The sequence below is a fragment of the Sturnira hondurensis genome, unplaced genomic scaffold (assembly GCF_014824575.4).
Source record: "Sturnira hondurensis isolate 20B ecotype Veracruz unplaced genomic scaffold, ASM1482457v3 Scaffold0017046, whole genome shotgun sequence".
Classification (NCBI taxonomy): domain Eukaryota; kingdom Metazoa; phylum Chordata; class Mammalia; order Chiroptera; family Phyllostomidae; genus Sturnira; species Sturnira hondurensis.
The window spans coordinates 213623-225692 of record NW_028089677.1 but is presented as its reverse complement, the minus strand read 5'-3'; the positions used below and the strand labels follow the sequence as shown (position 1 = coordinate 225692).

Here is a 12070-nt window from a genome sequence, read left to right as displayed (position 1 = left end):
GAAATGTGGTCACCAGCCCACTAAAAAACAAGAGGACAGCCCTGAATTGAGAATTTGGTCTAGAGCCTGCACACATCCTGGGAAAGCTTTGTTGAGAATAAGGATGGGCAGGAGGCATGGGGAGCCTGTACTGGCCCCCTCCCACTTTGCAGTGTGGTCTCCCACACACGACCTGTCGCATATTTCTTTGCAGGGCCCAGAAAATCAAGAAAGAATGTCGAGTGATGATAAAAATAAACCTAGTGAGCCCAAGAATGAGCCCAAGAACTGTGACCCCAGATGTGAACAAAAGTGTGAGACCAAATGCCAGCCTAGCTGTTTAAAGAAGCTGCTGCAACGGTGCTCCGAAAAGTGCCCAAGGGAAAAGTGCCCACCACCACCGAAGTGCCCCCCATGCCCCCCACCGTGCCCCCGGCCATGCCCTCCATGCCCTCCGCCATGCCCTCCCAAGCACTGTGCCAAGCCCTGTCCTCCCAAATGCCCACCCCCGGAGTGAGGCACCAAGGGCACCACCCGGCCCCATGCCTCCATCACCTCCACATGTTCACCATCTTGGGGCTGAGAACTGAAGCCACTAACTGACAAGTAAACGTTCCTCTGCTGTGCAAGATTAGCTTCTCCTGGTTTTGTTTTGTTTTTTTTGTTTTTGTTTTTGTTTTTGGCAATTTTTGGTTTACCTGTTGTTTTCCAGGACTAAACTATCAAGAAGCAATCCCTGGGGAGTGAGGCTAGGACCCCAGCCCTCCTCAATCAACAACCTTTGAAGATAAGTTTATCCTCTGGCCCCACCTGCTGCAGAGAAAGAATGTGGAGTCTTCTGAGGGGTGCACCCAGGGAACACACCCCCCCCCCCGTAAGAACACAGCCTAAGAGAGCCACAAATATGGCTGTGAAGGTGGCAAACCCCAGGGACCCAAGTGGGCATGAAGGAGGAAGAGGGTGTGAGGGGTAAGAGGAGTGGGATGTTAGGAAGGGTGCAGGAAGGCTCAGGAAAAGAACCCTCCCCTTTGCTTTTAGTCCCGTCACCTAATGCTTGTGCACAGCTTTGAAGACAGGCTGTGTGGGGTTAAATTCCAGCTCTGCTCCCTAACTAGTTTGTGACCTTAAGCAAGGTGCTTAATTTCTCTGAGCCATAGTTTCTTTCTTTCTATTCAAAGAGTGGTGGTGCTAATTGTGCTGCTGTTACGGGGTTCTTGTGTGGCTTAAGGAGTTAAAGGTCAAGTGTCTGGCTTACTGAAACATAGCAAGTTTTTGATGAGGGGAGCACGTCACACCTGAACTTAATTGCTCTGTATCAATCTTCCTCATCAGGCTGAAAGTCCCAGAGTGCAACAATTAGGTTCTAACTTGCACCTGTAAGCATGACTAGGCATTCTTTTTAAAAACGGAAAAGGAGCTGTGGATTACACTAATGTCAGTTGGCTGGCTTTGACACTGAGCTACATTTATGTAACATCTTACCATTGAGAGAGTTCCAGGGAATGGTAAAGTGGGATCTCTATTTTTGCAATATTTTATTAATCTGTAAATTTTCAAAAGAAAAACTTAAGTATAAAAAATAAATAGATAAATCTGGAAGGACCTCAATTAGGAATGAACAGAAAAAATATTCCCCATTGATATGTCAGTGGGATTGTTTACAGGTAGCTAAAGAGAGTGCACACCAAACAGCTTAATTCACCAAAGGGAATCTATCATTTCAAATGGCTGGAAAGAATATTAGGATGAAGAGGAGGGCATAGAATTAAAGAGAAAATGATAGAAACCAGGACTTTGGGAGCTTGGACTCACCACCACCATTTCAATCACCCTCATCTCCGTCAGTCTCAACTCCTCCACTCTCCACTCCAGGGTGAGTCTCCTCCTCCCTCAGGGCCCCCTCCATGTGGTAAGGCTCTTGGCCAGGTGCAGACCCAGTTTGTTGATGGGCTGGGCATGAGGTGCTCCTATTATTTCCAGGAAACTAATCTGATGGCTAGAAGGGAGCCCACCCCTATGATCCAGGGAATAAGAGTTTTCTCACACCATTACAGCCCACAACGTTCGAGTGGAAATAGGTTTGGGATTCTCTGTTGTCAGAGTAAGAGGTAATGAGAGGCCAAATCTGGGGTGGCTCCATGTGCAATCGTGGCACTTAAAAAGTTTTCCATCCTTTTGAGTCTAGAAGTTGCTTCAGGAAAACAAAGGGTGCAGAGACTCCAAAATGTGGCCAAGAAAATGCACCTGTGATCCCCATCAGACCAAGATCATTGCAGAAGCAGACATTTAAGACAAAAGAGCAAACAATGCCTTCAGGGTGTATGCAATCTCCTCATTTTCCATATGTGAGAACTGCTAGTTACTTTCTTTGACATGAGGAGGCCTTGGGGTCTTGGTCCTCTGGCAGAAATGGTAGGAGCCTAACACCCACACTCCAGGGCCTGCAGAGAGGTGCCTCCTGGACACTGGGAACCTCTGGAAGCCTAATTTAGGGGTCCAGCAGTCAACTGTTGGTAACAGGTTGAAAATTCTTCCACCCTTATTATCTCTCAAAAAAGGGAGGGAAAGAGGTAGGAAAAAATAAAACAATAATGCGACATCCTTTTTCATCTATTTAATGATCACTTTTAAATAACAAACCTCAGAGTCCCAGTGCTAAAGAGTATGCCAGTGTTGGTGAGAGTGTAAATAGACAAAAATCCTTTCAGAAAAGAACTTGAGGAATGTGGAAGTAAGAATGGAAAGCATAAAGCAATTCAAATTTTGGCCCAATTGTTCCGTGTCTTGAAAGCTATGTAAGAAAAAATAATTCCAAAATGGGGATGGGAGGGTATATAAAGCTGATTACCACAGTGTGACTTAGAAACAATTTAAATATCTAACAGGGATTTGGCTAAATATATCCAGACTGTTACTTGATAGAACATACCGTGATGATTAAAATGTATTAGAGGGGGAGAAAGTAAGGCTCCAATTCAATGTATAGCAAAAAGCAACTATGTTTAACAAAAAATGCTATAAATAATAATTATAATAATAATAGAAGGGAATTTGTCAACATTTTAGTTATTTTGGGACAATACAGTTACAGGTAACAGGTAGAATATGTTTATTTGTCACTAGTCTCTGGATTTTCATCATTATATTTTTAGTTAGTTTGTAATAGAAAAAATAACATAGCCATGAATACTTCAGAGATGCTCAAAGTCCTTTCATTTGCTCAATGAACAAAAAAGGGGGAACAATCCACTGGTGTAGCTCAGTGGATTGAGCACGGGCCTACGAACCACACGATCGCAGTTCGATTCCCAGTCAGGGCACATGCCTGGGTTGCAGGCCAGTTCCCTGCAGGTCAACTCCCAGCAGGGAACGCACGAAAGGCAACCATACATTGATGTTTCTCTCCCTCTCTCCCCTCTAAAGATAAATAAATAAAATCTTTAAAAAAAAAGGGGGGGGGGAGGGAATAATGTCTTCCTGCACCTGAACACACCATGTAGAAGGTGCCTCCACCTTGGGTGCGCTCCTGGAAGGTGCAGGATCTCATTCTCTCCCAGGCTTCCCAGTGGCTCCATGGCAGTATCTGGCAGGGGCTGGTGCCCTTCCAGGTGGCTCTGAGGACTCAGGACTTAGACTGGGTGGCAGCCAGCTCTGAGAGTGTGAAACCATCCATTTGCCAATTTATTTTTTCTCTCATATAAATGAAGCAAAAGATAGACATCTCTTAATGGCTACTTTCCCAGCCAAAAGCTGGATCAAAGGCAGTTCTGGGGAAGATGGCTAGAATGTGATGAGTGTGCCACCTCCCTAAAGAATGCCATCATTACTCTCAGCCCCATCAGTTGTCACCAGGTCCTGCCCCAAGTGGAAGAGGGTTGTATAAATAAATAAGCAGCGCCTGAGGAGGTGGCGCCCTGAGAATCTGTGCAGTGCCAGGGGCTTGATGGCTCACAGGTCATGTGATGGGGTAGAACCAAGCCCTCCCCTTTCACAGAAAAGCAGTTCTGGGGGTCCATTAGGACGGCAGAGAGAGGAGACTCTACCACAGACTTCCTTGCATCAAGAATCGGGCAGCATGCACTTTGCAAAAGGACTTGTAAGTTCTCCAAAACCAAGCCAGCTAGGTGACTGGCCATGAAGTGGCCAGCGCTATGAAAGGGTTGTCCAGAACCACAGGGATGTGTTAGGTACCTAGGAACTGTAGAGATCATTTCCATGCATTCCCCACCTCCACATGCAAATGACAACTGGGAAGATGGCAGGAAGTAACCGGTAACCAATGCTTCCTATTTTCCTGTCCTTTTTCCACATTTCCAACATTCCCACCAGAGACAGAAACCCATCCTGGAAGGCTTTATGGACAACAAGGCATAACTGCTTCTATGTCACAGCAAACAAACAGGTTGATAATACAGTAAGTCAATCGACAAGATTCTTAAGACACAAGCTGATCATGAAATGCATACTAACTATTTGCAGCTCCACCTGTCTTCCAGGTGCATGGAACCTCAGATGCCTCACATCCAGAGCTCTGTGTTTTTTTCTCAGGCTCAAAGGAAGTTCTGTTCAGACTGAGGGATCATGGCTTTTTCCACCAGAAATGCCCCCATCATCTCTTACCTATGCTAGTCTGAGTCTCTGAACTGGCTTTTGAAGCTCCAAGCTCACCTTCCTCTGGTCCTCCTTCCAACGGAAGCCAGCCAAAGCAGTCTTGCTAAAAAATTTAAACACCTCAACCTCTTGCTTAAAACCCTTAATAGGCTCTTATTTGACTAAAGACCAGCTCAAGTGACTTCATCTGTCATGCAAAATTTTCAGGATCTGACCCCTATCTCCTCATCTAGCTTTATCTCACCACTTCTCTATCTCCTTCTAGAACTTTGCAGCACAATAGTTTACTGCATTTGCTGGCACACAACAGAGTTTCTGGCCTTTGTGACTTTATATTTGTTTCCCCTCTATTATTCTTCCTTTTTCCACTGAATCATTCTTTAATTTTGTACTTGGGCAAGTCCTCATCTCTGAACCCAATGCAGCAGTCACCTGCTTCAAGAAGCTTCCCCCACCCTCCACCCACAGGCTGGTTAGATTTTCTGTGGTTTCAGAGCCTCTATGTCTTTCTCTCCTATAATGCTTACCACATCATATTCTGGTCATCTGGTCACACTAGACTGTAAACTCTTTGAGAACAAATGTCTGCCTAACACAGAGGACATTCGATAATAGTAAATGAGTAAAATGCTCAGAGGTTTTGTATGCACTTTTCCAAGAGCCCCACCCACCATGCTCCTTACCCTCACTGCATGGTGTCATTTCCAGAATTTAGAGGTAGGAAGAGGGCAAACAGGCTGAATGTGGGTGGCTGGGCATTGAGAGGAAGGAATCCCTTGCCTTGGTCACTTTCCCCTTAGGCAATAAGACTCAGATCTTCCCTGCCCTCCCATGGCCTTTAGGCAACAAGACCTCAAAATGCAGCATAGTAAAGAGAGAGCACTTGTCATGACAGAGATGGATGCAAAGCAAGCTCTGTCCTCCCAACTGTGCAGCCAGGGCAAGTTGTTTCTCCTCAGTGGGAGAAGGGGTCTCAGTTTCTCTACTTGAAGGATGAGAAGAAAAGTCTCACCAAGATTTGGAGAGGAGTGACAAAGTGAGATGAAAACCCCCTGGCATGGGAAACTGAACTTAGAAGACAAGATGAAAAAGCACTCAAGAACCAAGCCAACACTGGGAGTTATCACCTATCACCTACTGGAATGAGAGCTTCTTGCCATCTGCCATGTGAGGCTGTGGGTTTCAGGGAGAAAGAGGGAATTGTAGAAATGGAGGGCAAACATCTTTGAAGGCAAGTAAATTTAAGGGCCATCCCTTCCACCTCATTTCCAGCCTGGGTCCCGGCAGATCACAAATCACAATAAGAGACAAGGGAACTTTTGCATCAATGAATATGACAGTCAGAAGTGGCATTTAATAGACCTCAGTGTCCAAGTGGGGAAACTAATCTCCAGGGAGAGAAACAACTTAACCAAAGTCATAATTAGTTGGCTGTTGGATGAGTCTAGGATTTAACTTTGATTAAGGCCAAGATGAGCCAGCACCAAACTCAGAAGGGAAAAGGATTCAAGACCAACATCAAACCTAAACAATTTGGGAACATCATTTGGCCTCATTACTTATGTCAGTGGTCTTTAGCCTGGGGACCATGACCCCACCTGAAGGTGAAGTCATATACATATGTATATTCCCTCATTATCCCAAAACGGTTAAGAACCACTGACTAGTCTGCATCTTTGTTACTTCCTTGAAGTTTATAGAGAAGCTTCTAAGGCCCTGGCAGGGTAGCTGGGTTGGTTGGAGTATTGTCCCAATACACCAAGGTTGCAGGTTGGATCCCTGGTCAGAGCACATGGAAGAGTCAACCAGTACATGCATAAATAAGTGGAACAAATCTCAACCTCTCTCTCTCCCTCTCCCCCAATTCTTTCTCTCTCTCTCCCCATCTCAAGATCAATTTTTTTAAAAAAGCTCCTAAATGTTTTATATAGACCATTGCATTGTCTAGACATGAGTTCACCTCATGACCTTAAACAAGGCCCTTAACACTTTTGCACCTCACTTTACTCATCTTACGAAATACAGTCAATAAATAATTTTGTACCTCTTGTTTAAAGTACATGCTGTGCTAAAACAAAGAGGTAGAATCAGGTGGCCTCTTCTGTCCCCTCCGGCTCCAGTGGTTTGTGATCCACAGCCCCTCCCACAACCTCTGACTCAGACTCCTTCTGTAGGTGACACTGGAGGAAGCAAAGTGAGAGGAGTGGTGGACTCTCCCCCAGGAATCCACAAGCTCGGTAAGCTCTCCAGAGGTACCTGCTCCCAAAGAAACAAGATGAACCACATTCTGCACCATTCAGCTTTATCGGAGCCCTTACCCTATAATATGCAGACAAGGCCAGCCAAGTGAATCAGAGGAGTCTGGGAACTTTTATGATCTGAATAAAGGTGATAGTTATTTGATGGGAATTGGGGGGTGGGGGCAGCAATGTCCTGAACAGAGCTGACTCTCTTCTACTGACCCTGTGTAATTACACCTTGGCTCCCAATAATGACAGTTGCAGAAATCTAAAATCTTAGCTCTCAGGTGAAATTAAATCAGATTAGCCCCAATCTTGCTGGAGGGCTGGAGATGCTTAGAGAAACTAGTTAGTTACCTCACCTTAAGATGTGGGGTGACACAATCTCCTCATAGCTGTCCAAACCACAGCCCCAAATACTGGGCCACTATGGTTGATTTTTGAGGGTTCATACCCCAAATACTCCCACTCTGTGCCTAGGAAAACTTAGGTCACCTAAGGTCATTCCACCACTCTGCTGGGCCACCACCCCACAGAGAAGACAGATGTGTCTTCTGATGGGTGGATTATAACATAATAAAGGAGAAAGGGCTCCCCATACATGCCATCTACACACTTACAATGTTATATAGATACCCTGGCTAATCATTCATGACCATATATATGGTATTACAGAATGTCAAAGCTGGAATGGCCTCAACTGTTTCCTAGTCTAACTTTTCTATCTTAAAAAAAATAATTAAAAGTAAGGCCAGAGAGGGTCAGGGACTTACCTGAGGTCACACATCTTTTTAGGGATAGAGACAGGTCTCCTGAGCCTCTGTGCAGTATATTGTCTACTGCATCACAGTGAGTAGAAAAGTTTAAGTCAAACACTGAGTGCTGGTGGATGGTAGTGGGAATGGAGTGAAGAAGATGGAACAAGAAGACCTGGGGGAAATCAGGAAGGCTTCACAAATGTGGTGAGTCCTGAACAGGTTCAGTTATGCTACATTAAGCAGCTTGATGGCCCTAGGTGTTGGTGTATATATGTTCTGTAATTTATTCCTCACAAGAAATCTCTGAAATAGCATTATCCCTTCTCAACAAGAGGAAATTGAGGCTCTGAGAGACTTAGAAACTTACCCAATATTACACATACTCTACATGTAAATAGGTCAGTAAAATCCTGAGTCTAATTCATATTCCACATGTTATCAAAGGCTATTCTTTGACTAAGGAGCTGACATAATAAGGAAGTATATACTTAAATGAAAGAACACTAATCTGGAATTTTACTTTATATGACACTTTCTTCCTCCAAAGTTTCCAAGACCTTTAGACACTGGAAGTGTGCTAATGTTCTACTGATGCAGTAACAAAGTACCACAATATTAATGACTTAAAGCAATATAAATTTATTGTCTTATAGTTATGGAAGTCAGAAGTCTGACACAGGTCACTCTGGGATAAAATCAAAATGCCAACAGAACTGTATTTCTTTCTGGATGTTCTAGGGAAAATTCTGTTTCCTTGCCTTTTCCAGCTTCTAGAAATCATATACATACCTGGTTTGGGGTCTCCTTCCATCTTCAAAATCAGCAATGGCTGGTCAAGGCTTTCTCATATCACATGACCCTGACATTGACTTTTCTGTGCCCCTTTCCATGTTGAAGGACTTTTGTGATTAGACTGGGCCCACTCCAGTGTAATCAGCTCAATGTCAGGCAGAGTTCTCCGTGAACAGTTGAACTCTGGGATCTTCTTAACTCTGTTCATCCTCCTCCATGAGAACACAACCTGGTGTCTCCACCATTCTGTACATCCTTATTTGGTCTTTTTCTCCTTAGGCTCAACCAAAGACACTGAAATGCATGTGGCATGAGCAATGTTATCTCATTCATCTCATCAGAAACTAAAAATCTCAACCAATCAGGTCTCCTTTTCCAATCTCTCACCCACCCCTTTCCTGAATCAGCCTCAGACTCCTCTCCTCTCAACCCAGGAAAAGGGGATAGAGTACCCTTGCCCACTTTCCTTGCCTAGATGATTCCTACTGTCCAGTAAAACACAGCCCAGACATCTCCTGCAGGAGCTTATAAAGGACCTTCCACCCAAGGCCTTGATCTAGGATGTCACATCCTAGGGCTTACCTCTGCCTATCTTTTCAATGAGACTGTAAACTCCGTGAAAGCAGGACCATGAATGATTGAAATAATAAATGAATAAACCTGGTGATGTAAAATTTCTTGCTTTCTAGGGCTCTGGAAGATTGCTTTTTCTCATAAATAACACTTCACAGAAAAAAAAATGGAAGAGATAAAGAGGAAGGAGGAGATTAAAAGAAAAAAGAAGAGGAGAAGGAAAAGGAGGAGAGTCCTACATTCTACACCTGTTTCCAGATCCAAATAATTTTGTCTCTTCAAATTCACCTGTGGGTGGGTCTTCCAAATGTCTCTTTTATACCATATAGGCCCACTCCTACTCCAGCCTCCAGAAAATTGTGTTCCTCACAGGAGCATCAGTGGGACTCCCCTGGGTCAATCTCTGACCTCTCCCCACCCAGGCATCTGTTTCTTACCAAGACAGGGAGGACTCATGTTGGTGCTATACCAACTCTCTGTGTGCCAGTCCTAAAGGACAAAAGGTCACCTGGTCTTCTTCAATTCACCTTTTAAAAACTTTTTAGAGATCAAGTGTCCCAAAACTCTATAAAACTTTGAAGCGATTTCTGATTGTAGTCAAATACCTCTCTTAGGAAATGACCTAACATACCTCTTCAAGTTAAGGAGGCCATAGTCATCTTTAAAGTCCCTGGGATTTGGTCAACTGTAGCAGACAAGCTCAAAGCCACCACCTTGTGGTCTAAGGACTTCTTTTATAATAAATCATTTTCTCTTTTCGGCTACATAAGATCCTGCTATACTCCCAGTTGTCTCTTGCAGTCACCTTCCTCACTACTTAATTAATGCAGTTATTCCATCAATAATCATTTGTCTTCTATTTTCTATATCTATGTCACAGCCTTCACCTTCTCAGAACTTACAACCCAGAGTAGTAATAAGATCTTGTACATAAATAACTAGAATTCCTAATAACAATAGTAAATGTCATATAAATAACACAGAAAAGAGATACTACAAGAGTTCAGAAAGCGGAGGTGTCATTTCTGCTTTAGAGTAACCAGAACAGACTGTTGGAAGGTTGCAGACTTGAGTAGAACCTTGACAAATGCTGAAAATGTAAACAGGCACAAAGAGGGAGGGCAAACAAATAGAAGTGACAGCCCAAACAGAAACTTAGCAGTAGAGAAAACTGGGTGTGTTTGCTTTGAAACTTTTCCTTTCATCTCCCTGGCTTTTATTGACCCGAGTTCTAAGAAAAGTTTTTCCAGAAGGCAAGGAGACAGCCCAACCTTGTTCCATCCTGTTTTCTTAGTCACTATAAAAACTCTGTAACTCCACTTTTAAAAATATCATAAACTAAAGTTGAGATGAAGATTACCTGCCTTCTCCCTCCTCTCTGCTCTCCTCCACCTTACTTCACAACCCAAGAATAGCAAAGGACTCCAATTTCCCTCAAGACTTCTGTACAAGAAAATCACTCTCTCCAGGAGACTGGGGGTCTTTCGTAAACCTGGAGCCACAGATAATCTATCTTCCTTGGGCCTGGGAGTATGACTTTCCAGGTTCAGTTAAGGCATATTCATTCTGAAAGAGGCCATAAGAGCCCTTGACCCAGACAGACCCCAGGCCTTAGGCACAAAGTATTCCCATTAGTGAAGATGAGATGAGCAAGCTGAATCTTATCTCTCACCACATCCTGAACCAGTTCGTTGGGCAGACAACGAACCCAATCCTAGTTTAACAGACTGAGATAACGTTTTATGAACATTCTTTTGCTGCTGCTTCTAATGAGAGATCTGAGAGGAGCCCCTCCCTGCTGAGGTCTGCTGAGGACCCAAAGGTCAAAATGGAGGCTGATTAACAGGCATCCCAAGCAGTGACTCAAACTATGGGCAGGTTCAGAAGAAGCTCATTATGGTAACTCCATAATTAGGATCTCAGCTCACGTGGCCAGTCATTCCTGTGGAAGGCTAGACCAAGCACTATATAAAAGTCCCTACCTGGCTGGACTCTGCAATCCACATTCTTTGAGTCTTGCTGAAGATCAGGTAAGTGGGGGCACCTGTGCCCTCTGTCCCCAGCTGCTCTATCTCTGGGAGACTACTGTTCTCTTCCTCTACTGGTCGGTATTTTCTATGGATTTTTGAAGTGCTTTGCCATTTCTTGGGCCTCTCAAACCACTCTGTGTATTCTATCTAGTCTCTTGCACCTGATTTGCAAAAAAGATTAGTCAACTAGAAGAGGGGGAAAAGACTTGTGGTAAGATAGGGATTTGGGGTAGGAGAGGGCAATGGATATCCAGATAAGAGCAATGGCAATATTCCTACCTAGAAGATAAGCAACAAAGGTTGCTGAAGTAGAGACAGAAAAGAGAATGGGATTTAAAAAAACAGCAGGAAAATGGGTTCTTGTGATTAACAATAACTCATTCTCCATTCCCTTCTGTTAATCCTTCATCCATCAGTCCCCAGCCTGGTACTGTTAATGCAAAAAAAATTCCATTTCTGTGTTTTTTCTAGGTTCTGCAAATTGCCCTAAGATGTCCTGTAATGAGCAGCAGTGCAAGCAGCCATGTGTGCCTCCTCCATGTCCTCAAAAGACCCAAGAGCAGTGCCAGGCAAAGGCTGAGGAAGTGTGCGTCGCCCCATCCCAAGAAAAGTGCCCACTGAAAGCTCAGGAGGTGTGTCTTCCTCGGTGCCAAGAGTTAAACCTAGAAAACCGCCCACAGCAATGCCAAGACCAATGCCCACCTCAGCATGTGGAGCCATGCCAGGAGACACCCCAGACAAAATGTGTGGAGGTTTGCCCACAGAAAGCCCAGGAGAAGTGCTTACTCCCTGGCAAGGGAAAGTAGCTGCTTTCATAATGCCATCTAGGATCAAGAAGATGGCCAATGGATGAAGACTCAACCCCAGCCTGTGCTATGGTGACCTTCTCCTGTGGGTACCTCTCTGTGCACCTGCACTTGCCTCCCGGTTTTCTCAGTATTCCAGGACCTAGTCTGTGACTCTAAGGACAGTTCTCTCTGTATTTCATCAACCTTGGTGAATAAGTTTGGGGTGATTTTTTTTTCCAGTAGTTTAGTAGAAGAGCTCAGAAGCCTAGTTCAGCTCCACTGGAACACAAATTCACCCA

At 44.2% G+C, this 12070-nt stretch overlaps 2 protein-coding genes across 2 annotated transcripts; both read left to right on the top strand.

Annotated features, from left to right (window-relative positions):
* The first annotated feature begins 214 nt into the window (after positions 1-214).
* LELP1 (late cornified envelope like proline rich 1) lies at positions 215-496 on the top strand. Its single transcript, XM_037067031.1, has one exon. It carries the CDS (start codon positions 215-217, stop codon positions 494-496), a length of 282 nt encoding a protein of 93 aa, XP_036922926.1.
* A 10963-nt stretch (positions 497-11459) lies between these two features.
* PRR9 (proline rich 9) lies at positions 11460-11789 on the top strand. The gene has a single exon (XM_037067032.1). It carries the CDS (start codon positions 11475-11477, stop codon positions 11787-11789), a length of 315 nt encoding a protein of 104 aa, XP_036922927.1. The 5' UTR covers positions 11460-11474.
* Positions 11790-12070: the final 281 nt, after the last annotated feature.